This window comes from Fundulus heteroclitus, chromosome 3 (assembly GCF_011125445.2).
Source record: "Fundulus heteroclitus isolate FHET01 chromosome 3, MU-UCD_Fhet_4.1, whole genome shotgun sequence".
NCBI classification, from domain to species: Eukaryota; Metazoa; Chordata; class Actinopteri; order Cyprinodontiformes; family Fundulidae; genus Fundulus; species Fundulus heteroclitus.
In genome coordinates, this window is record NC_046363.1 from 12,740,611 (window position 1) to 12,765,744 (window position 25,134).

The window sequence follows — 25,134 nt, forward strand, 5'->3', positions numbered from 1 at the left end:
CAAAACAATCTTAACAACAGTGAAACATTAATGTCTGGGGGGAAAAAAACTATATTTCAGTCACAAAACATGTGGCCATGACTACCTAGTACTGTGTTTCTGGTAAATAATGTCGTCTTTCATGGTGTCACACGTTCAAAGCAATTTTATTTCACTTTACATCTTAGTGTGGTACAGATACAGACCAACTTAATTGTCACGACGGCGTAACTACGAAGTAGCTGTGTAATAAATACATAGTGTGAGGCACCCAGCCAAGTCGGATCAGGTTCATCCTATAGCACCATATTGTCTGTCACAGGCCGGCTTTGTGTTCCCTTTGGCGTCGGTTCAGTCCCGTCTACGCCTCTGACTTTAGCTGCTCATTCATCTGCTGTAAATGTGCAACAAAAAGAAGCAGACTTTAACGCAGCAGATGGTCTGTATGTTCCTCTTTCACATTACTCGCAGCAACAAGCAGCATCTTGAAGATTTAATCATTGAACAAAACATGTTTTTTTTTTATTAACCAAAGGCAGAGCAAATGCTGGTGAAAAACCTTAAACAAATGTAGTTATGGGAAAAACAGTTAATCCTGCTGCTTTTAGAAAGGAATCACTTGCTCACAGCAGCTGACAAGCATTGCGGTGGGTGGATGGGTGATGAGTTTTGACGGCCAGTACACCTGGTCATCATCAGGTTGACCATGAATTCCCTTTTATACCAAAGTATTCTAGAGTCAAATGTGAGAACATTTCCCTGACAGCTGGAAGTTGAAGAGAATCAAGGTGTTGCAACGGCCCAGTCAAAGTCCCGACCCAATTAGACTGGATTGCTGTGGTGGGACAAAATCACTCCTGAACAATGTGAGAAACTGACATTTGGAAAAGTTATTTCAAATTATAGCTTCAAGCTGTACTTTTCGTGCCCCCCAAAAACTTTACAAAGTGTCGTCCTTCATTATTGTCAGCTGATATCCTGTAATAAGGGTGTTTAGGGAACATTTGGGAACGCTTGTTTTGGAAGTTTTGGAAGATCACCAGATTGTGAACGGGTATACTGTTTTTTTCTTTCTTAAAATTGAATTTAATTAAATTGAATTGAGTGGGAGCTTTTTCAGTCTGGTTTCTCATGCACATTGTATGTCCAGTTTCTTTTAGAATAAAAAAAAATATTGTAGGTTTCCTCCTTTTGAAGCTAGTTGTACTATTTTAGATGTAACGTAAGCCTGGTTGTTTGTGGCTGGGTGAAGGAAAGAATATTTTATGAGACAATTTCTTAATACAAATCTGGGAATAGTGCTTCATACCGGCTGTCAAGCGTGGTGGTGGAGGGAGGATCACTTGATTTTTTTCACTTGTTCTCTACAGTGTGTAGTTGCAATAGTCAAGGCATCCACACAGATCCAAATATCTGGTTATTCCAACAAAGTGATGACTACGTTATCATCCTTTCCTTGCCACAGCATCTCCCCTTTGAAGTCCACCAGTCCCTGTTTTCTGGCCCGTAGAAGAATCCCCACTAGGGTATTCGAGATCGTCACATAATGCTCAAAAAGTTTCCCAAATTCAACCGTGATCACTTTTCGGTGGCTGTCATGTTCGTCCACATCCCTCTCTTTCTCTTCCCCAATGTTCCTTATCACCTCACACAGTTTCTGGACCTCTCTGCTGATGTGAGTGTGAGCCTCCTTCCCACGTTTCTCAGTCAGAGACCCCTGCTGAGGTCTCCCGTAATCCTCCTGTCCCCTCTGAGGGGCCACCACCCTCTGCCTGGTGTCATGACTGAAGGGGTTGAGCTTCTGGTACTCCTGGTGCTCACTGGACCACTTCTGCCAGTTTTCTTTGAGGCCTTTGACCGAAACGACGGGGATCGCGCTGTCGTCGTCACATTGAGCAGGAGTGTTGACATCAACCTCAGTTTTGAAGGCGCTCCTCTGGCTGTTTGTCCCCATTATCTGCTCCCGTCATTTCTGAATAGAGGAAGACAGCAACCTTACAATGTCAAAAGATATTTCAAAACAATTTACAAAGAGCCTTAAGGAAAACGAAGCTTATACTTTGGAATGGCCATCATCTCGGCCAAATGGACATTTTATAGTGCTGTAAAGGTGAATATAAGCATGGTGGCCTACAAACCTGACCAAATTACTCCAGTTCATTCAAGAGAAATGGGTAAAAATTCTAGCAAACTATTGTGAGAAGCTTGTGGAAGGCATCCAAAATATTTGACTCATGCCATACAGTTTGAAGGCAATGCTAACAAATACTGAATATATGTGAATAATGTGTGTTTAAACTTCTCGATTTGAAGAAAGAAATGAGAAATCTCAAAGAATCTGTCCTTCAGCAAACACACAAAAGGTCGGTCATTTTTAGGGAACTTAAATTGTATGACTTTAGTCTGATAAAATGTCAAACATGGAGACAGATTGTGTGTAATTAAAACATTTTTAGTGCCTGCAATTTTATGATTACCTCAGGAAGGTTCAACCTGCCCAGCAAAGCTCACATGACAAGTTAATAAAATTAAATATAGTGTGATCCAGCAGAAACTAGAATCAATAATAAACTAAATAAAATAAAATAAAATAATTGATCGCTGTTCCTTTTCAAAAAGAAATACAAACAAACAAACATCAAAATAAACAATGTTTTTCAGTCTTTCAAAAGTTCAGAGTTGATAATCCAACTTTCAAATGACAGATTCAGACCTCACCTGACTGGCAGCACAGGTTTTCCACAAATGGCCAAACTTCAGTGCTTCCAGCTTCTTCGCATGATGCGGTTCATTCAGGCTGCAGTTTTGCTGACAGTCGCAGCAGAGCGGATGCCTTCAGATCCACACGCAAACCCATCTGACGGACACCTGCGTGGGCCAATGGGGAGGAGGACACGCCCGGGCAGCCAATCACAGGCCGCTGCGCAAAGGGCGTCTTATCCGTTGGTGTTCATGAAGTAAAGCAGATTAAAGTAGCATATGAAGGAGAGAGTTCATCCCGCTCTATTAAACCAGTAAAAGTTCCGTACACTTCATTTCTTAATTAGAGATTACAAAACTTGGCATATAGTATCAGTATAGTGAAAAAAGGGAATGACAGTCTGTTGTTTATAATGGGGCAAATGATGATATTCATTAAAATGTAGAACTAAAACAGAGTCACATTGTATATATTAGTCAGTTTATCATCAAGAACTGAGCACACATATTTCTGCCATTTTATGGTTACGCTGCCTTCAAGCGGTACCTTTGTGTGCATGTTCCGGTAAATAGCCGGACTTGTTTTGAATGCGCACCCGTCATGGCCGCCTCCGGTAGCAGATCATGCTTCCAATACCTATTCCATCTTGCTCATGATAATCTGGAGTTTAGGCTACCGGTAACGTGAAAGCAATTTCCTCATTGTCTTGTTAACTTTCGGTGTTTAATCTTTAAAGGTTGTTTCAGTAGAAACGCCTCCGCTCTTGTTGTAAAAGGATAGCCTGATGCTAATCTAAACAGGTCTGAGCTGCTGATTTAAGACAGAATTGACACGAGATAACAACACTTTCATAGTTCTTCTTCTTGATCTCCACATGTGAGGAGAATCCACTCATGCATGATCGAAACATATCCTTTCCATACACATAACATACCTATTAATGCCAGTGCGAGGTAGAAATAAAAACAATGATGTAATTGCGTTGCTATCTCTTTAAGATATCCTTTTACACCTGTTCCGGTGAACCTAGTCACTGCTGGGACCTTCAAACTACCGGAAGGCGCTCTAAAGGTCGCCCAGTCTAGATTGACATCTTGGAAACATCCCCTTGAAGTTCTGCTAAGGTTAAAGATGATCTAACATTCAGGGACTTCCCTGGTATAACTTTAAAACAACCTCCAGGATAATACCTCTTAAGGTTCCTTGAAGGTAACACACAACCAGAATCACACATACTTTTACTCAAGTAAAAGTAAAAAGCAGTCAGCCAAGAAATTACTCAAGAGTAAAAAAGTATTCAGTGAGAAGGCTACTCAAGTATTGAGTAACTAATCACAACAGCTGATGATTTAATATTTAAAAATTATGTAATCGGACAGACAAAAAGGTTATGTGCAAATTCTGGTATTTCAAAAGACAGAAATTAAAAAAATATATACAAAGGATAACAAGTACAAAAATAACAGATTCAGGCAGAAGAAACATTTCTAAATATTTTTCAATATTAAACTTGAAAGTACTACTTACAGTTAATGTATATACAGTATGTTGGAACTGCAAAGTACTTCCATGAACAATATCTGCTGTTTTCTGTACATTCATTTGACCTCCAAACGGCTCAATTAGCTCAGCAGCTAGAAAATAACATTAAAATAACAAAGCTTGTGTAGAAATAAGAAGTCTCACTTTCACATAAACTCTAGGTTTTTGTTTCTCTGGAGCATTTTAGGTTCAAACAAGTCTGTTCTTTATTCATGACGTTACTCACAGTAAGTAGAGTAGCCAGAAGTTTAACTCAAGTAAGAGTAGTGATACTTGAGTAATAATATGACTCCAGTAAAAAGTACAGTGCAGTAAAACCACTCCTAAAAGTACATTTTGTTCAAAAGGTTACTCTAGGAAAAGTAACTGAGTAAATGTAACTAGTTACTACCCATCTGTGCGTACAACTTTATTGTGTCCTTTAAAGCGGTTTCAAGAAAAGATCCATGAAGCTTCCTTGAAGTTTCTTTGCAACATGTACAATGTAAACGTTCCCACTCTACAGCATTTACAATGTGACCTTCGGAGACACTTTAGGGGACGTTTCCCTAAATGTGAACTCAGGAGTTAAGATTTCACACCCAGGAAACATTTCCTGAAGGTCAACGGCAACTTTCACCGTCATTCAGAAACATAATAGATAGCGATCAGGGAACTTTTATTCAATGTCGGCTTTCGAGCAGCTTTACAGAACTATGCCTAAAAGTTTCCTGAAGGTTATCTACAGCTTGTATGAGGTAGATTTTAGGGCATCTTTGGGGAACATTCCCTGAGGGTTGAACTTCTTTTTTTTTTTTTTTTTTTTTTTTTTAGCAGTAACCCTAGAGAAACATTAGCAGACATTCCCAAAACATTTCCTGAAGCTTATCTTCAGCTTTCCCAGTGTAACCTTTAGAGAGCCAGGAATGTTCCCAGAAGGTTACCACCCAGCTTTCTCTGACGTTATTATTTTTTATGTTAGTGATGAGGAATCTGTCTGATGGGAAATGGAGGAAGGTCAGTGAGCTTCATGTAGGTTAGAGGTTCGTTGAAGGTCACCTGCCAATGATTGCTTCCAGGATGTTCCGCAATTGGCCAGATTGTACCAACCACAGGGAATTTATTCAGTGTCTTTTCTTTTCATCATGTTTTCCGTTTTTAGTTGTTTGCATATGATGATTTCCATTAAAGCAACAGCCTCCTTCCGTTTTCTTCATGTATCTCCTGATTCTTATAGGAAATCAAGGCTCTGCTGGCTCTCCGATCGAAACCATTCCATCCTTGTGAAAACTTCAAAGAACAGGTCAGAAGTCAACACGTGCACTCTGATCTTTCTCATCCTCTGTGCCGAACGTTTTGCGAGTCAACAGATGGTTTGACGGCATTTAGATTAGAATACCTTATTTTCTGTTCACCCTACTTCCTTTGGGGGTCAACGCACTTCTTTCTGCTTGCTCTTTTTAGTCTCCTTTCTGGTGCTTGGACCGTTTGTCAGAGGAAGATGTTTGCACCGTTATGGCCAGATCTGTTTGTGCAAAGTAAGTGTGTTAGTTCTAATATTTTAATATTAGAACTTAATGTCTTAATATCTATATTGAGAAAATCAAACTGTGACCCCCACCTTGTCCTTCCAGGTCTGCTTTTGAGCTCTGGGGCCATGGAAGAACACACAGTGAACTTAGAACATCCCTGTTAAAATACCCACAAGAGAAAATGGTATGTTAGCTTTGATAACGAGCGTGGTTTACCTTCAGCCGCTCTACTTCTAATCTCCTTTATCCTCCATTATTTCCCTACAGAGTCCATACATGCAGAAAGGCTCTTCCTACAGAATAAACGTCTACACTTTCAATAAAACATTGTTGTTTGAAGACAGAATCAAAAAGATTGATGTGAGTATTTAAACATGTGCGTAAGTTGAAATGAAGGGTTTGCTTAGACTTTGACCGGTAGTTTCATCTGAGTGTTTTGACATCATGTTTCTGTCGCTCTGTTCACCAGGCGTTGGATTATCTTCCCTTTGAAGGCACGGTGAGCTTGAAGAACCCTCAGCACATCTTCTGTTTGTTGGAGGATTATGGCACAGACCCCAACAACATCCCTGAGCATCCAAACTACATCTACTTTTGCAGATGGGTGAGATTTAGTGCCTCTTCAAAATATCTGTTCCTTACCTCTTGTCACCTTGCAACCAAAAGACTTCGCTGCAAGATTCTTTAGTGGAAGGAAAAGGTTTTACTTTTTTTTTTTTTTCAAATCTGAAAAGTATGGCAAACAATTGTGTTCAGATCCTTTAAATTCAATTCAATTCAATTTTATTTATATTGCGCCAAATCATGAAACATGTCATCTCAAGGCACTTTACAAAATCAAGTTCAGTCATATTATACAGATTGGGTCAGATTATACAGATTGGTCAAAAATGTCCTATATAAGGAAACCAGTTGATTGCATCAAAGTCCCGACAAGCAGCATTCACTCCTGGGGAACCGTAGAGCCACAGGAAGAGTCATCTGCATTGTACATGGCTTTGCTGCAATCCCTCATACAGAGCAAGCATGAAGCGACAGTGGGAAGAAAAACTCCCCATTAACGGGAAGGAAAACCTCCGGCAGAACCAGGCTCAGTATGAACAGTCATCTGCCTCGACTGACTGGGGGTTACAGAAGACAGAGCAGAGACACAACAAGAGAAACAAAAAGCACAGAAGCACACATTGATCTAGTAATCTGTTCTACATTAGATGGTAGTAGTGGGTGAGCCGTCTTCTCTGGATGATGTCACAGTTAACAGAACGCCAGACCAGGTGTACCTACTATGAAGCTAAAAGAGAGAGAACAGAAAGTTAAAGCAGAAATGACAACACATAATGCATAATTGAAGAACAGTAGAACTCTATAGAGTGAGAAAATTAGATCCTGATATCCTTCAGTAGCCTAAGCCTATAGCAGTAAAACTATAAAAGTAGCTCAGAGTAACATGAGCCACTCTAGTTGTAAGCTTTGTCAAAAAGGAAAGTTTTAACATTAGTCTTAAAAGTAGACAGGGTGTCTGCCTCATGGACCAAAACTGGGAGTTGGTTCCACAGGAGAGGAGCCTGATAGCTAAAGGATCTGCCTCCCATTCTACTTTTAGAGACTCTAGGAACCACGTCTTTCACTGCAGTTAAAGCTGCTAGTCTTTAGGGGAATGTCTCTGCCATCTTTGTATATCTAAGGACTGAAGTTTCTCTCTATCTTCTTTGCAAAATAGCTCAAGCTTGGTCAGATTGGTCAAGCGGTCCTACCACAGATTCCTTACTGTATTCATGTATGGAGCTTGACGGAGTCATTCTTACATGGATATGCTTTGATCTAAACCATCGTGATGTGGCTGCATGATTAGAGATGTCGTCTTGCTGGAAGCCAAATCTCAACTCCAACCTCAAGCTCTTTAGACGTGTCGAGCAGGTTTTCTTTTGCTGTTGCCCTTTATGTACCTCCATCCATCTTCACATCAACTCCAGCTAGCTTTCTTGTCCCTACTGAAGAAAAAAGTACCATCGCAGCATCATGCTGCCGCCACCGTGTTGCACTGTGGAGATGTTGTGTTCAGGCTGGTATGCAGTGTTGTTTTTGTTTTGTTTAATTTTTTTTAATTTTTTTTATGTAGACCTAAATGTTTAGTTTTGGGGAAAGTTGCTTTTTTGTTTGTTTTTTAAAAGTTATCTTTTTGCCTCAAAACTATGCACTACTGCTTCTTTGGTCCATGAGAATAAATCCCAGTAAAATATATTTAAGTATGAGGTTGCAAAGTGTAAAATTAGGAAGAAAAAAAAAAACCCAGGGGCATGTAGTCTTTTGGAAGGTGCTGTAGATTAAGCTACTTTGTTTTGCATTAAACAAAGAACAGTGGTAATGTGATTTGATCTTTATACTCTCACCCCAGATAGCAGACGGTCAGCGGGAACTGATTCGCTCCTACAGTGTGAAGAACAGGCATTTCATCGGCAACACCAGCATGGATGCCGGCCTGTCATTCCTCATGGCCAACCATGCGATGGTCAAGGAGAACGACCTCGTTTTCGACCCATTTGTAGGCACGGGTAGGTTCTTCTCAGATGTAGACATTACCAGCTTCGGATTGTGACTACATCAGAAAAGGGGTTTTCATCGTGTCTCTCATTCGGTCTTAGGGAGCCTTTTGGTATCCTGTTCTCATTTTGGAGCGTACGTGTGTGGAACAGACATTGATTACAACACCATTCACGGAAAAGGTACGACTCGTCTCCCAGCTACAGTTGCTGCGGCTTGTTTTGTGAGAGAGTGTCTGCTGTCGGAAATGTTACGTTTGAACCGTGCTGGTGGGGCCTTCGTCTCGTGCCGTAGGTCGGTCCAGTCGCAAAAACCAGAAATGGCGAGGTCCCGATGAGAACATCCGAGCCAACCTACGGCAGTACGGAACAGAGAACATGTATGTTGACGTGATGGTGTCCGACGCATCCAAGCCGGTGTGGAGGAATGCAGCTCTGTTTGACGCCATTATTACTGACCGTAGGTTCTCTGTTCATTCTTTCAAATATCAAGACAAGTTGGCAGAATGTTGAAATGTGCTGTTATTCAGTCCAGCTCAGAAGGAATGGGATGAAACATGTCAAGTGGGAGGAAAGGTTTGACGTAGGTCTGGACTATTAATCACATTTACAATAATCGCAATTGTAAAAAAAACCCCGCAATTTCCAAATTGAAGAGGTCTGCAATTTTTGGTTATGTAGCAATTAATGGTTAAGACACATTTAGGTGTCGATAATGTGTTTAAAGTGGGTTTGCCTCCACATGGAAGGGAAGAGAGTTGCAGCAGTGAGATAATCTAATTTTATTATTTGTTTCAGAGTTTATGTAATCATACTGTTTTACCAGAAACTTTCAGGAGTCTCTTCATAGCATTCAGTAGTGGTCAAACTCACTTATTTGTTGGTTGCACTTTGCACTATATGTTCAACAAGAATTGTTGAACTATTCTCTATTGAATATTAACATTCAGATTCATAAACACAGTTACATTCTTGTTTTAAATAATCCTTGTTTACAAACATCTGTATCTACAGTGGAATTTTGTTGCTTGTGGTTAATGCAGAGAAAAGTCTAAATTAAATCGCAATTATGGTGGAAATGTATCGCAGTTTTGATTTGATTTTTCAACGGGAAAACTGAAAATCGGAAACTTGGTGAACCTTTTTCCGTTGTCTGTCATATTTTTTTGTTTTTCCACATTTCCTTCTTTATAAAGGTAGATATTCTGTTGTTTTAGAACTATAACAGTAAATAGGCTTTACAAATGGTGTATGATGTTCTTCTAATAAAAAGAAAACAAAAACTCATCTTAAGATTCATATTCCTACCTTTTATTTCTTAAATTAACTCGTCCAACATTTTTTCAAATGTGTTTTTTTTTAAGCTCCATACGGTATTAGAGAGGCAACGAGAAGAACGGGCTCCCATAAGGACGCTGCTAAATCCCCTGATGGCCCGTAAGTTAGACTGAAATTCTGCGCTATTTTTACAGAAAATAAATTTCATGTAACATCTTAGTTAAAATGCAGTTCAGTTTAAAGTCTTCTAATTCCACTTCTAAAGCTTTGTTTTCCTTTTCCTCTTGCACAGATACGCAGAGTCCCATGTACCGGTCTCACAGGCGTACCACCTGAGTGACATCTTTATTGACCTGTTAAACTTCTCTGCCCACCACCTTGTCTTGGGTGGGAGGCTCGTCTATTGGCTGCCAGTCTGCAGGCCAGAGTGAGTACAGCTTCATCAACCCTGACCCTAACAACAGCAACTAGCAGGCATTTCAGTTCCCAGGCCCAACTCTTCTCTGGCAACAAAGGTTGTGCTGCTTGTTGTGTGGAAATCAGTGTGTATCTCAGATGCAAAATAATGCTTATATAAAATTGCTGTTACTCTTTTAGGGAAGGGGAAAGTCAAAATTGACTTGTAAAGCACTGGTATAATCCACATAAAGGCAAAAAATCTATCATCAGTCTCTATTAATGCCACTGCATGAAAGTAAATGCTGATTGTTTTATATGGTGTCGCTGTCTTCCTAGGTCCCTCATGAAAAAGAGATTTCAGATCACAACGAGGTTTTCACTGGTTAAATAAAGGCTATTATTATTATTATAATTATAATAATAATTACTATTATAGAACGCTATTTTCACATAATAATGGCAAAATAAACCTTTACATAAAAAAGATCTGGAGAGTAGGGATGGGCAATATATCGATTTAATCTATTAATCTGAATTTGCAATTTCTGAAGATTACATTTTTGGAAAATCTGGATTTTTGTTTTGCCAATACACCCCTTAGGCTTTCATCAAACTTTGCACTATTTCAGTCCTTAAATGTTAAATTGTTTTGGTAATAGCATGTAATGTTGAATTTATGTTTAAGAAGATATATTGTCATAATACCTCAAAGAGGAAACTTTTTGACCCTAAGAAAAGGCTCTATAATTTATTCATCTACTTATTTTTTTTAAGTTACTTTAAAGTTTTCCAAGTGATTTTTGTATAACACAACATTTTGTGTTATATTTTGATTGATTACATCGGCAGGACCTTTTGTCTTGTTCTACAAACATGTTTCACTGCTTGTATTTGGCTGCACTTTAAATTTAGGGCAACTCCCAGAAGAGACGATTGGAATAAAAGCATGTTTTCTAAATAGTTTATGTAATTTGTTACTGATCAAACGAAAAGGGAGGGAAAAAATATTAATTGGATTTGGTAAAATAAAAAATAATAATAATTACTTTCTCACTTCATAAAGAAGTAAAAAATGTAAATCAGAAATTTAATTTTTCAAGCCACACCACCAGCTCTAACAGGGGGCAATGAAAAATACAAACAACAAGCAGAGGCCTGGTGAGACAAACCAGATCAATGTGTAGGGAAAAGGACTATAAAAACCTGAAATATGCAGGAATGGACAGAGGAACGGTTCACCGAGGAACCGTGGTGCCCTTTAATTTACCATCATGTGTCCTTTTACAATTGTTCACATCGTAATGTGTGAAATGATGCTAAAACTTAATTTCTCACTCATCAATGACCATTTGCGTATTGATTGATGTATTAACAGCATTAATCAAAGTTACTTAGCAGAACAGCTGAGAGAAAATCTTTTCCTGGTGATGATATAATTCAACTGCTTACAAAGTGACTTTCATAAAGGCAGGTTTCTTTTTGTCATGTGTTCGCACCATCTGGGCGCTTTAAACAACACCAAGTCTTACTTTTTGAAGCCATATTGAAATGATAATTTACAAGCTTCAAAAGAGGAGCATTCACCTGAGATGTTTTTAAAAAAGAATAATAACTTGAGCCAGTAGGGGGCAGTCTCATACCATAACATCGGACTGCTTTATTCTCGCTCGTTTGACAGTTGCCTACAAAGTTTGCATACACTGTTCATTTTACCCATTAGGTTGAAGCAGATACAAATATAGGTTGAAGCAGATACAAATATCACATAATGTTTTAAAACAGCACTGTAAGCCTGTTTCACAAAGAGCTTTTTATACCTTTTCCCTCTTTAGTTTTCCCAGCGTCCCCTTTAGTGGAGTCACAATCACTCTCCAACTGGCTGTTTGTGACCCCCTGCGTAAATGATAGTGTTTGTAGAAAATAATGTACAGGTGTGTTGAGGTGTTTCCAGCAATACAGCTGGGTCTCCATAAACCACAACTGACACAGCCGAGCTGCTTTATAGGTTGCCAGTGCAAGATGGCTCTTCTGAAACAAAGTCCATCATTGTTAAAAGCTCTGTGCGATGCAGGAAGGCAATAAGTGCAGGTGTTCAGCTGTAAAGGTGCGAACCACAACAGACTGCAGCATCAATGGACCTTACGGGCAGGGAAAGCCCTTAGGGAACAAAAGCAATCTCAGTTCTTTCTGAGCAATGATTACAAGGTTCTGGAGGAGATGAGATAATCAGGCATCGCATAGTTTTTGCTCAGAGTTTGGAGGAGGCAGGGAGCACATGCAGCGGCCCTCATAACGGCACTTTGCTTTCCCCTATGATATTTTTATACATGCGTGAGCGTGTGTGGTCTCGCACTTGAGCTAATGTTTGTGCCATCATGTCCGCACGTCATCCCATCAGTCCACGGGTACCGGTTCTGTGCCAAAATAAATATGTGAGGCCAGGCAGATATATGAATTATCTGTCTCTATGGTCCGCAGGCTGACCTTTGTGTTTTGTGAATGTTTGCGTCTGTGTGTGTAAGCCCAGACGTAGCCTGTCTCTCGGGCCTAATCTGGGGCTCTACGGGGGGAAACCTATCGGGTTACAGTCGCCTGCCAACCAACATATGCAAGTATGGCTGCTTCAGGACAATAAGGATCTATAACTGTGTGTGTGTGTGTGTGTGTGTGTGTGTGTGTGTGTGTGTGTGTGTGTGTGTGTGTGTGTGTGTGTGTGTGTGTGTGTGATGACAGGTGACACGATGTCATTTCACCAGTAGACTGTCTAGACTGTGTTGAATTGCTCCGACTCTCCTCCCCTCTCGCTCTTGAAAAATAAATCTAGGAGAGAAAAGGATAAAGACGAATGAGGTCGCATCAGTCATCCCTGCCATAAAGTTACCCAACTGCAACATAAACAAGTAAAGCATAGATATAAATGGTGCATTGTTAGGAGGAAGGCAAGATTGATTGCTGAGATCCTTTTTTTATTTTTTTTTTGGTTACCCGTTTTTGGTCTTGGAAGTCATGCGGAGCAAATCCTTTAACAGATATTTTGTAAAGTTGGGACACAGGTCATAGCTTAAGACCCCTTCACGTCGGATAACGCCGCCATTCAGTCTCTAGGACTTTGAATGCTGTTGAAACGTGGCTAGAAAACAGCAAATCTTCAAATTCTACTTTGGAGGTAATCATGGCCTTGCTGCACTTGCCAAAGAGTTTTTTTCCCCCGCTCCTTCCAGCTGTCCTACCATAATGCTGCTGACATGGGTATCACATCTGCACCGAGATGTTTCCTCACAGTCTCAGAAATGTATCTATACATCTTGGTGTATTCTCTACCCCGTCACCTGTTTCAACGTAGCTGTGGAGGAGAAACACTTTCTGGACTTTAATAGGTTGATCAGCAACATGAGAGGATGCAGGGTTGTATTATAAATGCCATTAGCAACTACATGCAGTTCTTACTCTGCAGCTTCTTGATGGCTTAATACGATGCCAGAGCTTCTTTTCGACACCTTGAGTTTGCATTTTAACTGCAGCCTCAAAAAGTCCCAACTGTCTTCTGTTAATCAGCCAATTTGGAGCAATTTGGAGGTGTGTGCACGCCTCTACAATGGAGAGCCCCAATCCACTGGTAGCACATATCGATCTATTTGCGCACGTAGCCTAAAAATGGCACTATATTGTTTGGTTAAGAAATTGTGAAATTCTCCATTTCTGTTGGTTGGTAAGATGCAGGTGGTTGTAGTCAGTGTGAGGTGCAATGCCTTTAGCAGCTCCCTGATCGGTAAGTTCTGGTCATATTTAGTGTTGTGTCTTGGTCCAGTGTGATAGGTCATTTAAATATGGGAGGAGAAAACCCGCCAGTGACCAAACTTTAAATAATTCATAACTGTTAATCAGCAAATCTCTTTGGATAACAATTGGTTTGGTTTTGGTTAAGCCTATGATGGTAAATGGGACACTTTTAAAGATTTCCTAATGTCATGCTACTTTTCAAACATAAGCAAAAGGATCATGTTGTTGTCTCATCTTCAGAATGGCAACAAATGAGCTAGAGTGGAGAAGAACTTCTGAGCAACACTGTTTTTAATCACTGTCATTGCTATGCGAGCCCAGAAGCTCGACTGGGAAAAGAAAAAAAGGGAAAATCCTGTCCTGCCTCCACTTGAACAAGAACACGAGCCAAACAGGTCGGACTCTTCACTCCACGCTGACTGTTTCTGACTGGCAGCGCAGAATTATCCTTTGGCTGCATCTCCAGCAGTTCCCACAGCGACCAAACATCCCATCACTGGCGAGTCCCACATGTGGCCAAGGCAACAGGGCAAACAGCGATGTTGAAACCTGGCTATGAGTTGTTGGGACTGTCGCTACGCCGGTGGTGGTGGTGTGGGGAAAGTGCTACTGACACAAATACGCACACATCACAAACACATACATCATCCTCAGTTAATAGGCCTGAACATGGACTGGCCCGGTGATGATGGAACGAGCAGTCAACCTGTCAGCTCAGATTCACTTTTTCCACCTTCTTCTTTGCACCCAGAAAAACCTTCATAAGCTTACGAGCCGTGATCTCACTGCACCGCTAGAGCAGATGGTGTTTATTAGAGAAAGGGAGCAGCACAGAGAAAATAAGGCCTTTAGTAAATCCTTTTAATAAAAGTCCGATAGCCCAAACATTTCCAGTCATCCAGTTTTAATTGACATCACTGAAATTTCCTCTGAAATTGATCCACTTTTGCGTTTCTGCTCTTTTCATTTGATGATGAGCATCTTGGTGACTGACTGTCTCTTTTCCAGGTACTGCGAGGAGATGGTTCCTCTTCATCCTTGTCTTCGGCTCGTCAGCAACTGTGAGCAGACGCTCTCAAGCCAGATATCACGGCGGCTAATCACCATGGAGAAGATTAAGGAGCCAGAGGTAAGTGCTACTGGATTGCACCTGAGCTGAGAGAAAAACATCAGTCTGTAAACTGGAAAGCTGGAGTGTTTTTGCTAATAAAATCTGGTAGTAGAATATGAATCATCAGTATTACAAATCATTCCATTTCATTTTGATATTGAACCCTCGTTTGGACTAATTGACTAACAGAATGTGACATATGATGAGCCTTGTAAAACTAAAATAACTTAAATGACCTCCCTTTGGTAATTGTCATTCATTGGAGCCATGAAACTACATTTCAATCCAGCGGACTAGGAGTAGAATATAGGAAATTATGTTAAATTGTTGGTAGAAAACATCTGGCACTAGACCCATCTGCAAAGTTTTCAAATGGCGAAGGTGTGAAATGACAAGCACCCGGTCAAATCAAACGATGGATCAGTAAGATCATACAAAATACTAAATAGTTGAATTCAATAATCAGATTCGAAGCACATAAGTTCGTCAGAGGTACCTGCTAGATACTAACTTTGCGTTTTTTCTTACTGGAAGTGCAGTCATATTATTGTTTTTCTGTTATTTTTTTAATGATCAAATTATTGTTTATTACCATCATGTGAGCAGCAGAAATGTTTGATATCTATATTGATATATATATATATATATATATATATATATATATATATATATATATATATATATATATATATATATATATATATTGATATATATATATATATATATATATGTGTGTGTGCGCGCGCACGTGCATGAACGGCAACACATAGATGTAAAGTGAAACCATGTGTGTGCCACCCTGTTCCCTAATGCATTGACTGTATTTTATGGTGTGCAAAGTGTTATGTATGTGTAACCATGTAAGTATGTTCCGAGTAAGCATATGTAGTATGCGTGTTTGTTTTTACATGACATCCCACTGGAAGTGATGGTTTCTGTACTTCCGTCTGCCGTAAATCCTCACCATCTGGCTGTGATTGGTTCATTTCTTTTATACTCAAACCCTAAATGGCTTAATCACACGTCATATGGAAAACAATCCATCTTTGGATCTGACATCCAGTCCACTTCAAAACCTACAAAATTGCTCCCATAAACGGCGCTGTGTATCATGCACACACAAACACAACGTTGTGTGATGTTATCTGACTGGTATCTGTCTCAGGTTGCATTTTTCTTTTTCTTTCCAAATGGGTTTCAGAGTACTCCTATTTGCGCGCTTTAATCAGGCTTCCCAGTTTGATGTTTCCCAAGCAAATGTTTCCTTTAGTTTGACGTGTGTGTGTGTGTGTGTGTGTGTGTGTATTTGTCCGCACCAATTCCGTGTTTCTATGATAAATTACATGCCCTTATTGCTTTTAACATTTCATTTCTAAATGGAAAAACACTTATTTGATTTAGAAATGATAAAATCCATTGTTTTTGTCAGGTTTTATTGTAATCTCTGTATCTGAATACAGATATGTGCCAAAACGGATATTTTCCACTCTATAATTTAGACTGTTGATATGGAGGGCTTTGGGGCAAAACGTAGCTGCAGCTTTTCTTCCGATCACACGTTATCATTATTCATTATTGGAGGCAAGAATTGCACTTTAAAGCTCGGTAAAATAAGAGCTGATTACTTTGGTGAAATAAAGTCAGAACTATTTCCGTTTATACATTTATAACGACTTTTATTAGCAATAAGTGCTATTAGCACCGTTAGCATTGCAAACTGTATTGGCTTCCAACAATCTGACAATATTTCAGAATATATTTGTTATGCATTTTCCTCGGCAAACAGAATTTGAAAGCCCAATAATGAAAATACATTTAAACCCGCATTCTGTAATCAAGTCTTGTTTGCATGTATCCAAAGAGTGGTCTTTTCCCCCACCAACGCCCCATGATAAATTGAGGTTCTCCACATTTTCTTGCACAAATGTAAACCTAGTGGCTAAATTAGGATCTCACACAAGACACAAAAAGTGGCTCCTTCAGATGCATTAAAGGGGACCTATTATTCAAAATTTCATTTTTGGCAATAAGTAAATGTTTGGTTGGTGTCTAAAATGAGCTGTTTCAAAAACCTCCCGATTATTCCGTCACAATTATATCCTTAAAAACGTTATTTGTATTTTTTTTCTTTTATTTATAATGATTTATTTTCTTATTGTTTACCATTTCTCACAAATTCCTAGAAAGTGTCAATGTCGCAAACAAGACATGGGGCAGGGGGCACGGGGGCTAACACAAACCATGCAGAGTAAAACGAGCGGGGAGGAGCCAAGCCGGGTGGGCCAAACCGAGTAGGATAGATGGAAATCGGGCTTCTGTGACGCCATTATTGTTGGTACAAAAGTACAGTGGCAATATAAGTTTGAATAAATCCATATTTTCCTCACTCCTCCGTTTTTGAACTGTGCTTCCAACTTGACTGAGTATGTACTGCAGTGAGACTGCATGTAAACTCAAACTATAATTACTTTATCAAACAGTTCTTTACAATATTGTTAATGTGCTCAATGTTTATGGGATTTGTTTGCTATATCTTGTGTCACTGTGACCATGTTTTTCTGTCCCACAGGACAGATTGCTTCACCGTTACTTTTCTCCAATGTCTTGCTTTGGATCAAAGCTTTTCCTCAGTATTGTGTTTAATACTACAGCAACAGTATTACTAGCTCTTTTTTTTCCCCCCCAGATCCCTTAATTCCTACTGGTTACTAGTTTTATACACAGAGAGCCACTGCTTTTCTCAACATAATTTTATTTTACTGGCTGTACTGTAGCCACGCTGCTGCTTTCACACATTGAAAGTGACTGCAGGATGCCATGAATCGGCAATAATAGGAAACCGCTAGTGAATACTGAAATAACTTATTTAAATTAACAAAAGCAATCTTTTCTTGCTCTTTTCACGTCCTGTTTTTTTATCCTTAATATATTATTACCACATGCAAGAGTGTGATAATGTAGCTGAAGCACAGTAGTTGTTTAAGAGACTGATATAGCAAATTTTGAGATTTTAAGTTAATACAATTTCAAAATATTGTAGAAATATATTTCTAAATATATTTTGGGAAATACAACAACAAATCCTCTAAGCTCTTTCGTGCATATTGAGAACAACAAGGTTATGAGACTATGGGGCTCAAAGGTCTTATGTGTACAATTAAGATCCTTTTTTACTGTTACACTTACAGGAGGCACAGTTTTAGCCACTTTATACACTTTAAAAGGATATATGCCTTTTTTTGGCTCTCGAGGGCCAGATAATTTACCTTGACGGGCCGGATTTGGCCCGCGGGCCTTGAGTTTGACACCTGTGCTCTAGATAGAGCATTAGGGAGGCAGAAACAGATCAAGTTACATCTTTTTTTTCTCAGCGAACTATCCCTTGAGAACAAACAGTTTGTGAATTGGTGAGAAGATGTGCAGCACCCAAACCTTTATTTCCCTCCAATATTAAAGCAGGTAAACGCTTTCTGTGGACTGCCAAAACAACACTGTGCACTGTAAATTGAGCATAATATGGGCCCTTTTAATTTGGGTTCATGGTGAGGTTGCTTCCTCTGAATGATCGTGGAAAATGTTTCCAGGTTGCTTGGCAGTGTCAGCATGTAGACGAGAGGTGGTGCAAACATATTACAGCACTTCCAGCTCAACTCACCTCATTATTCCTCTTCCCAGCATCTCTCTTCCTCCCCCGATGCCTCGGCAGATCAGCAGCTAACTTCCAGCCAACACAAACGTCTTACTATGAGGAAACAGTTGATATAATTTAGTCATGCATTTAGTATGTAAACATGGCAAACAATACAAACTTTATTTTTTTAAGGCAAAAACCAAATGATCACCTGTTACGCACGTTTTTTTTGCCCCCTTTTTTTCTACATGTTTGTGAGGTAGCTGCAGGGGCTTAGGCATAACTTCTACATGTTAAGCACAGTAACTCAAATATTGTTTTTTTTTTTTCTTTTTACAGGAACTTGACAGCCTGGTTCATCTTTCAGACCCCCGCGCGAGCCCCTACCAGAGACACAACGCCTTCAGAGAGAAGTATTTCAGTGGACAAAACAAAAGGTCTGGCAAGGACGACCCAAAAACAGACGTCAGTGGAAAGTGAAGAAACAAGGGCTCTATAATAGCAAGCAATTCCTTTGAGTTTTCCAAAAAAGAAAATAGAAAACATTTTAAATGTTTGTTCTTGTGGATCTTAAAAAAATTTCTTATTATTTGTACGACTTTGCTAATAAAAGGAAAAAAAAAATTGAAAGCTTTCCAAGTGTTTTTTTTTTATTAGCCTGTAATTAAAGAATGTATTTAATTCCAAGGCCTTGTAAAATATCTTTATATAAATAAAGCATCTTTCATCTATATTTGTTAGAGGCACAGAGGTATCGCACGTTCAGCCCTAACCTCTGACCAACTGTTCAGAAACACTAAAAAAAAGGTATTTTTCGGACGCGTACACTCACCATATCAAGGCACTCCCACGCTGGTGAAGACAACTCCCTTCGGTGTAGATATTGTTACTGAGGTGTTGAAAATAAAAGCAGAGGAAGCACAGAGATAGAAGAAACTAATTAAAAGGAAATTTTCTGGGACATGTTGCAACATGTCTGGTGCATTCAGGCTGTGTGAGAGCACGGCTTTCAGCAAACAGGAAGACTGAAAAGATTACAGTAAGGTGTCCTTTTGATATTACAGCCTCTGAAAGTCATTGATCAGGCTGGATTCAGAGATGTTGGCAGCCTTTTGGAAATCTCAAGACTTAAGAGCAAAGAAGTCTAAAACTACTACAACAAAAGTAGTCAAGTATTTACTTATTCTTATTACAATGAAACAAAATGTCATTCTAGTTTTATCTTTAGAAAAGTTGGATAAAATTACTTTATATCAGAAACCCCCAAGGATTTACCTAATTTATTTCTTATTATTAATAGAAACTTTTAAGTACTGTGGTTTTATGCAGCTACGATGATTTTATGCTCTCTGTGTGTTTGTTAATGTAGGAGTAGTAACAATTAGGCTTTGATGGTTAGTGCTGGAGCTTGTTCCAGTGAAACTAAAGAAGTCTAGTCAAGGATTTACTTAGCGTATTCCTTTGTTAATGTAATGTTTTTCTTTTCCAGTGTAACATTTTCATCTGTAATGTTTTGCTGTTCATGTACAGCACTTTGAATCATCTTGTTACTGAAAAATGCTATATAAATAAACTTGCCTCAAGGAGATGCACACTCCTTTTACTATTTACTATTTAAAGAAAGCTACACTAATTGCGAAAGTATGACGCTAAATACGAGGTGAGAAAGACCCCCTTCTATGCAGCCAAGACCTTAAATTAGGGTTCATCCCCTCCTCTGTGCACCTCTACATTTAGTGAGCCGTTTTTGTTGTTTTCCTATCGCAATTTACACGCGGCCTGGCACGTTATTTATTGCTGCCGAGCGACAGAGCAGACCCTAGAATCCATTACCCTGTCGCTCTGTTTATTGGGTGGGCCTCTGCCTTTCCGCTACGCTTCCTTCTTCACCCGGCTTCATGGGGAGAGTTCAAAGCGCCATCACATGATACCCGGCTCACCATCGTTTGTGGCGCACTCTGTTTACAGTTCCCACAGCGGCCTTTTGTTGTCCATCATCATCATCATGTAAAAAAATCAAGTGTTACACATGAAGGCCTCCTTTGCCTTTCTTACCGGTTGTGTTGTCGTCGTTGTACACTTCGTTTTGAAGAAAGTTGTTTGGTCTCTGTTGGAGCAGCACTATGTTTGTGCTGCCACTACATTAGTGATAAAACGAGTTCTCAAGAGTGCTCAGTCTCCAATGATGCAGACGATAATTAGGGCAAGGGGATGTGTGTGTGTGTGGGGGGGGGGGGTCCTCTCCACACGCCACATAATGCTGTCCAGACGTTGAGGAAATTCTGTTTGTGAATGTGTTTATACTCGTGTGAGATCTGGTTTTGTTTTGTTTTGGACGCTAGCTGCAATAGAGCAGTTTCCTGATGTCTTTCAGCGATAATTAAGACGTTTGAAGCCAAAGTGGTTAATAATAGTCATGCTGTAACCATTTGTGTGCTTGATAATTTCAGACAGGGGCTCTTATTTATTTTCATTATCTGTTTATGTAGGATTCTGATCAGGGGTTTACATCCAGACACCATGGGCAGAGATAATGTTGCAGAAGTGACGATAGGTAAGCAAAAATCCTGCTAAATAGGTTGATAACAAAATATGAAATGTGTTTTTTTTTTTTGCTTACAGTAAAACAATAATTAAAACAATACAGTCTATATTATTAATCTGACCAAAATAGACGACAGTGATTTATTTCAAAGACAGTTTCATATTTACCTCCTACCTCGATTGTAAGGGATATCCACCTGTGGGGGCTGATGCATACACGTTTTATTAGCTGTCTGGATGCTGATGAGTGGGTCTGTAGCTCTAAGTGGGAAGGGACGATTTGGCACAGGGACTCAGCCGCCTGTAAGCGCTTTGGACGGGGGCTGGGCCCAGGGCAGCGGCCACTGCTCATTGAGAAGAGTAAGAACAATACTCCCTTTCACAAGTCTCCCGTGACACTAGAAAGAGTTTCTAGATTTCTCACTAGTTGCTTTTGTGAAAGAAAGTCCCTTGCAGGCTTTAAAGTGTTTGTTTTGTTTTTTTTGTTTTTTTTTTAAAGAAAAAGGATTTAAAACTTTATAGTTTGTTCAACATCCCTCGACAAGTTCCATCTTGACCCCCTGTTTTTCGCAGCCATTGACAAACTTTGGCTTTATCGTAGCAGGGTGTTTGACCTTCTACCCTGTAATGTTTGCAGAAACTGGTTGGCTTTTATTGTCACAAACTACAATTAAGCGGACGTTTTGAGATCTGGGCGCTGAGGAAGCCATTTACATTACCTTTCAGGTCCCCTGGCTTTATCCTTTTGAAAACTAATTATGTGTGTTTGAGATCATTGTTTCAGCCATCTTTCCCAAACATGTAGGTTCATAGCGGCATAGACTGAAAAGATACCAACCAAGAAAAAAGTGCTTCCTCTAAAATTGACACCTTAAACCCATTAAAGCCATAATGATAAGAGGAATGTTTTGATGATTCAAGGTGAGGCTTTTGAACTTAGGAACACAGTAGTGACTGTTAAGCATGGTGGCGGTAACATCATGCTGCGGGGCTATTTCTTGGTCAGTTGTACCGGTGCACTGCCTTAAGTGGATGGAATAATTAAGTTAAACATGCTACCTGCATATTCTTTATAGTTTCACCTCAACTCATCTGCTAGATGATTGCAACTTGAGCTTAAATTTCATTTTATTCCAAAAAGAAAACAGATGTTGAATGTTAAAACTTCAGTTTGTAATCCTATTGATCATTTGTGGGCTCTGCTGAAAAGCCATGTGCTAGGAAAACAACCAGTTCAAATTAGTGTCACCATTTCTCATACAAGTGGTCAAATATCCAGCCAGACTTATGCCCGGGCTTTTGTTTATGGCCACAAAAATCCTCTGGTTTCTCTTGAACTTGCTAAAGGAATTTTGACTATTAGTCAGCGTGTATGTGTACTGTACACTTGATCCTGTATATATAATTTGGACCCTGTTGGATTAGAAAAAATACACAATAAATTAAAATTTGAGCACTCAGTGGTTGTATTTTTTAAAAGTCAAGGAGGTTGTTTGTTTTATGACTATTCCACAGTGGAAAAGGAATGGTTCAAATGAATCATATTGGTTTAGAGGAAATCTACAATAAATCTAAGCTTATGCTTAGATGCTTATATATATATATATATATATATATATATATATATATATATATATATATATATATATATATAATGTAATAACAATACAGTTTAATTCTGGGAAGTTTTCAAAGACACATTTGAGTTGCAAAAACAATGAAAACTATGACAAGACTGACCTTATATCTCTGATCTGTAGCCTTGTGTGTCACAATAATTTGGGAACTTTTGAGACATTTGTGTTCTGCATCACAGAAGTTTTGCAATGTATTACTTTTTTTTTGTCCACTGTGAAAAAAAGCACATCGTTAAAACCTCAAGATTCATGCCAGCGATAAGGTGCGTAAACCTCTATCTGGAACAGTATTCAGTTGTCCTTCTCTAAGCAGACCTGTATTACTTTAAGCCGTCCCACCTCAAGTTTTCTCCTTCACCTCTGATCTTTCCTCCCCTCCTTTTCTCAAAGGGGAACTCCCTATAGGAGGAGACGACCACTGTTATGGAACAATGATTTCTGATTAAACTCCCCTCAGTTTGAAGATGCCCCTCAGTGTGCTGAATCAGCTGTTGCACCATTCAGTGGGTATAAAAATATTACACATCCCTGTTGAAATGCTACGTTTTTTTTTTTTAATTAAGAGAAAATTACGCCAAGGTACATCATTCAGTAACTTTTTCCACTTTTAATGTGACGTACACTAAATTCCGTATTATTCAAGTGAAAAAACAAGTCTGTCAAAAAATCTAAAAGAAAAAAAAATGCAACAACTTTGTTGTCTTGAAGTGTACACCATTCAAGTTACACTTGTTTGAATCACCTTGTAAATTAATTCCAGCTTTTGATCTTTTTGCATACAAGCGTACTATCAGTTCTAAAGCATCTAATTTACCGTAAATAAAACTTACGCTGTTTTGTAGGATTGTCTCGACATTTTCTCATTTGTGTTTTTTTAGTAAAGTCATCAAATGCAGAGAGGTTACGAAAGATCAAAATGATCCTATTGTACAAAGGTCAGGAAGAAGGTATAAAAAAATCCATCACATTACATATACGCCACGTCAGAGCTAAGAAAATTATCAATAAATGGACAAAATGTGGAATGAAAGGTAAATGATGGAAGCTTGTCAGAAAGGATTTAGTAAACTGACAGCAGAACAGTCTCCTGCCGTCTCTTTATGTCTGGGCTCAGGCATGGTAAAGGCGTAGGGTGGTAAAACAAAACAAAAAAAAACTTCCAGGCCTGACTAAACTCTCCCTAAACCCTGTGAAAGAATGTGTTGTGGTCTGATAAATCAAGTTGGGACTTTTGGTCATAGTTCCACAAGGTAAGTTTAGCACAAAATTAATGCTGCACATCATTAAAATTACACCATCCCCACAATGAAGCATGCTGGTGGTTGAATAAAGCTGTGGGGTTACTTGTTAATAACTAGATTTGTTTTTTGTTATGTTGGCTGAAATCAAACTTTTCTAAATATCGGTTAATTTAAAACCTCCAGCTGTGTATGAGAGAATTTAAGAATAAAAAAAAGGAATTAATTTTTCAGCCACACTGAGTCTAACTATACGTCTAAATCAACAAAATAATGACTTAACCTTAGGAAAAATACTATTTTAAAATGGCTTAGCCAAAACAGGGTCTTTCAGGGTATGTCACCCTGTTTTAACAGGCTAGATTTTACAGGACATCTGCACTAAAGCCGGCAACTCTTTACTACATTTTTCTGTCCTGAGTAAACACAAGGACTGACCAACCTGTAATAACCAGTTTGAAAATGTTATCACCCTCAGTCTCAAAGCAAGGAGCTGATGTCATGTCATGAAACATGACATCAGCTGTTAAAGATTGCCACAGAGTCTCAGTTTGATTCAGGTCTGGACTTTGACGTTCTGACACATGAATATGCAGAAACTATTCCACTGCACCTCTGGCTGTATGCTCAGGGTCATTGTCCCACTGGAAGGCGAACCTCTTGAGCTTTCCTTTGTGTGCTAAAGAAAATACCCTCACTATGTTTCTACCACCGTCACATTTCAACTTCTATGGCGTGTTCAGCGTGACGTGCTAGTTCACTGTTACTTTTTAGCCACTCGCAGCTCACAATGCCTTTAAACGTAAACACTTTGAGTCATGTAGACCCAGGTTCCTTTGTTTAATTAAACTTTATTTTTTAATATATGGAGATGCTGTTTGGTAGACATTGTTTGCAAATGGTTTTCATATATTTCCACCATTCCTGTTCGCAGAAGTCAAAGACAGAGATGCATCTATTTGTATATATGTATCTGTATGTTTTTATTTGATCAATCGATCGATCAGCCACCTCTTGACCGGCAACATTAGCCAAAGCTTTGCGTGTAATCCAATAAAAGTGAGCGGTATGCTTGATGGGCCATATGTGTGGCTCTACAGGTTATAAGTGGGGCTGTCGGATTGCGTGCTTCAGGATGTAGGAGTTATACATTTGCGAGAGTGAGAAGAAAAACTTCAGAGAGCACAGGTGGCAGTCAAGGGTGTCTGAGCCTTGAAACAAAATGTGAGCATGTAAAAGTATG

At 39.2% G+C, this 25,134-nt stretch overlaps 2 protein-coding genes across 5 annotated transcripts; one reads left to right on the plus strand and one right to left on the minus strand.

Moving 5' to 3' along the window:
• Positions 1–130: 130 nt before the first annotated feature.
• si:dkey-29b11.3 (actin-binding Rho-activating protein-like) lies at positions 131–3,967 on the minus strand. 4 transcript variants are annotated; one of them, XR_004928986.1, is made up of 3 exons: positions 2,698–3,166; positions 1,289–1,951; positions 131–373 (listed from the first exon to the last, which is right to left on the minus strand). XR_004928986.1 is itself a non-coding variant. In XM_036130442.1 (3 exons), the coding sequence occupies exon 3, from the start codon at positions 1,931–1,933 to the stop codon at positions 1,397–1,399; it is 537 nt and encodes a 178-aa protein (XP_035986335.1). In that variant the 5' UTR covers positions 1,934–1,951; positions 2,698–2,914; positions 3,615–3,967; the 3' UTR covers positions 131–1,396. The 4 variants fall into 4 exon arrangements, 3 of the variants coding, with proteins under 3 accessions (XP_035986335.1, XP_035986354.1, XP_035986346.1); XM_036130442.1 differs by adding an exon at positions 3,615–3,967 and having other exon boundaries at positions 131–1,951; positions 2,698–2,914; XM_036130461.1 differs by having other exon boundaries at positions 1,630–1,951.
• On the plus strand, positions 3,233–19,095 carry trmt11 (tRNA methyltransferase 11 homolog). Its single transcript, XM_036130356.1, has 13 exons — positions 3,233–3,358; positions 5,439–5,504; positions 5,666–5,739; positions 5,836–5,917; positions 6,001–6,093; positions 6,203–6,337; positions 8,129–8,285; positions 8,376–8,456; positions 8,569–8,733; positions 9,638–9,710; positions 9,844–9,978; positions 14,739–14,859; positions 18,812–19,095. Exons 1-13 carry the CDS (start codon positions 3,281–3,283, stop codon positions 18,950–18,952), a joined length of 1,401 nt encoding a protein of 466 aa, XP_035986249.1. The 5' UTR covers positions 3,233–3,280; the 3' UTR covers positions 18,953–19,095.
• The last annotated feature ends 6,039 nt before the right edge of the window (positions 19,096–25,134 follow it).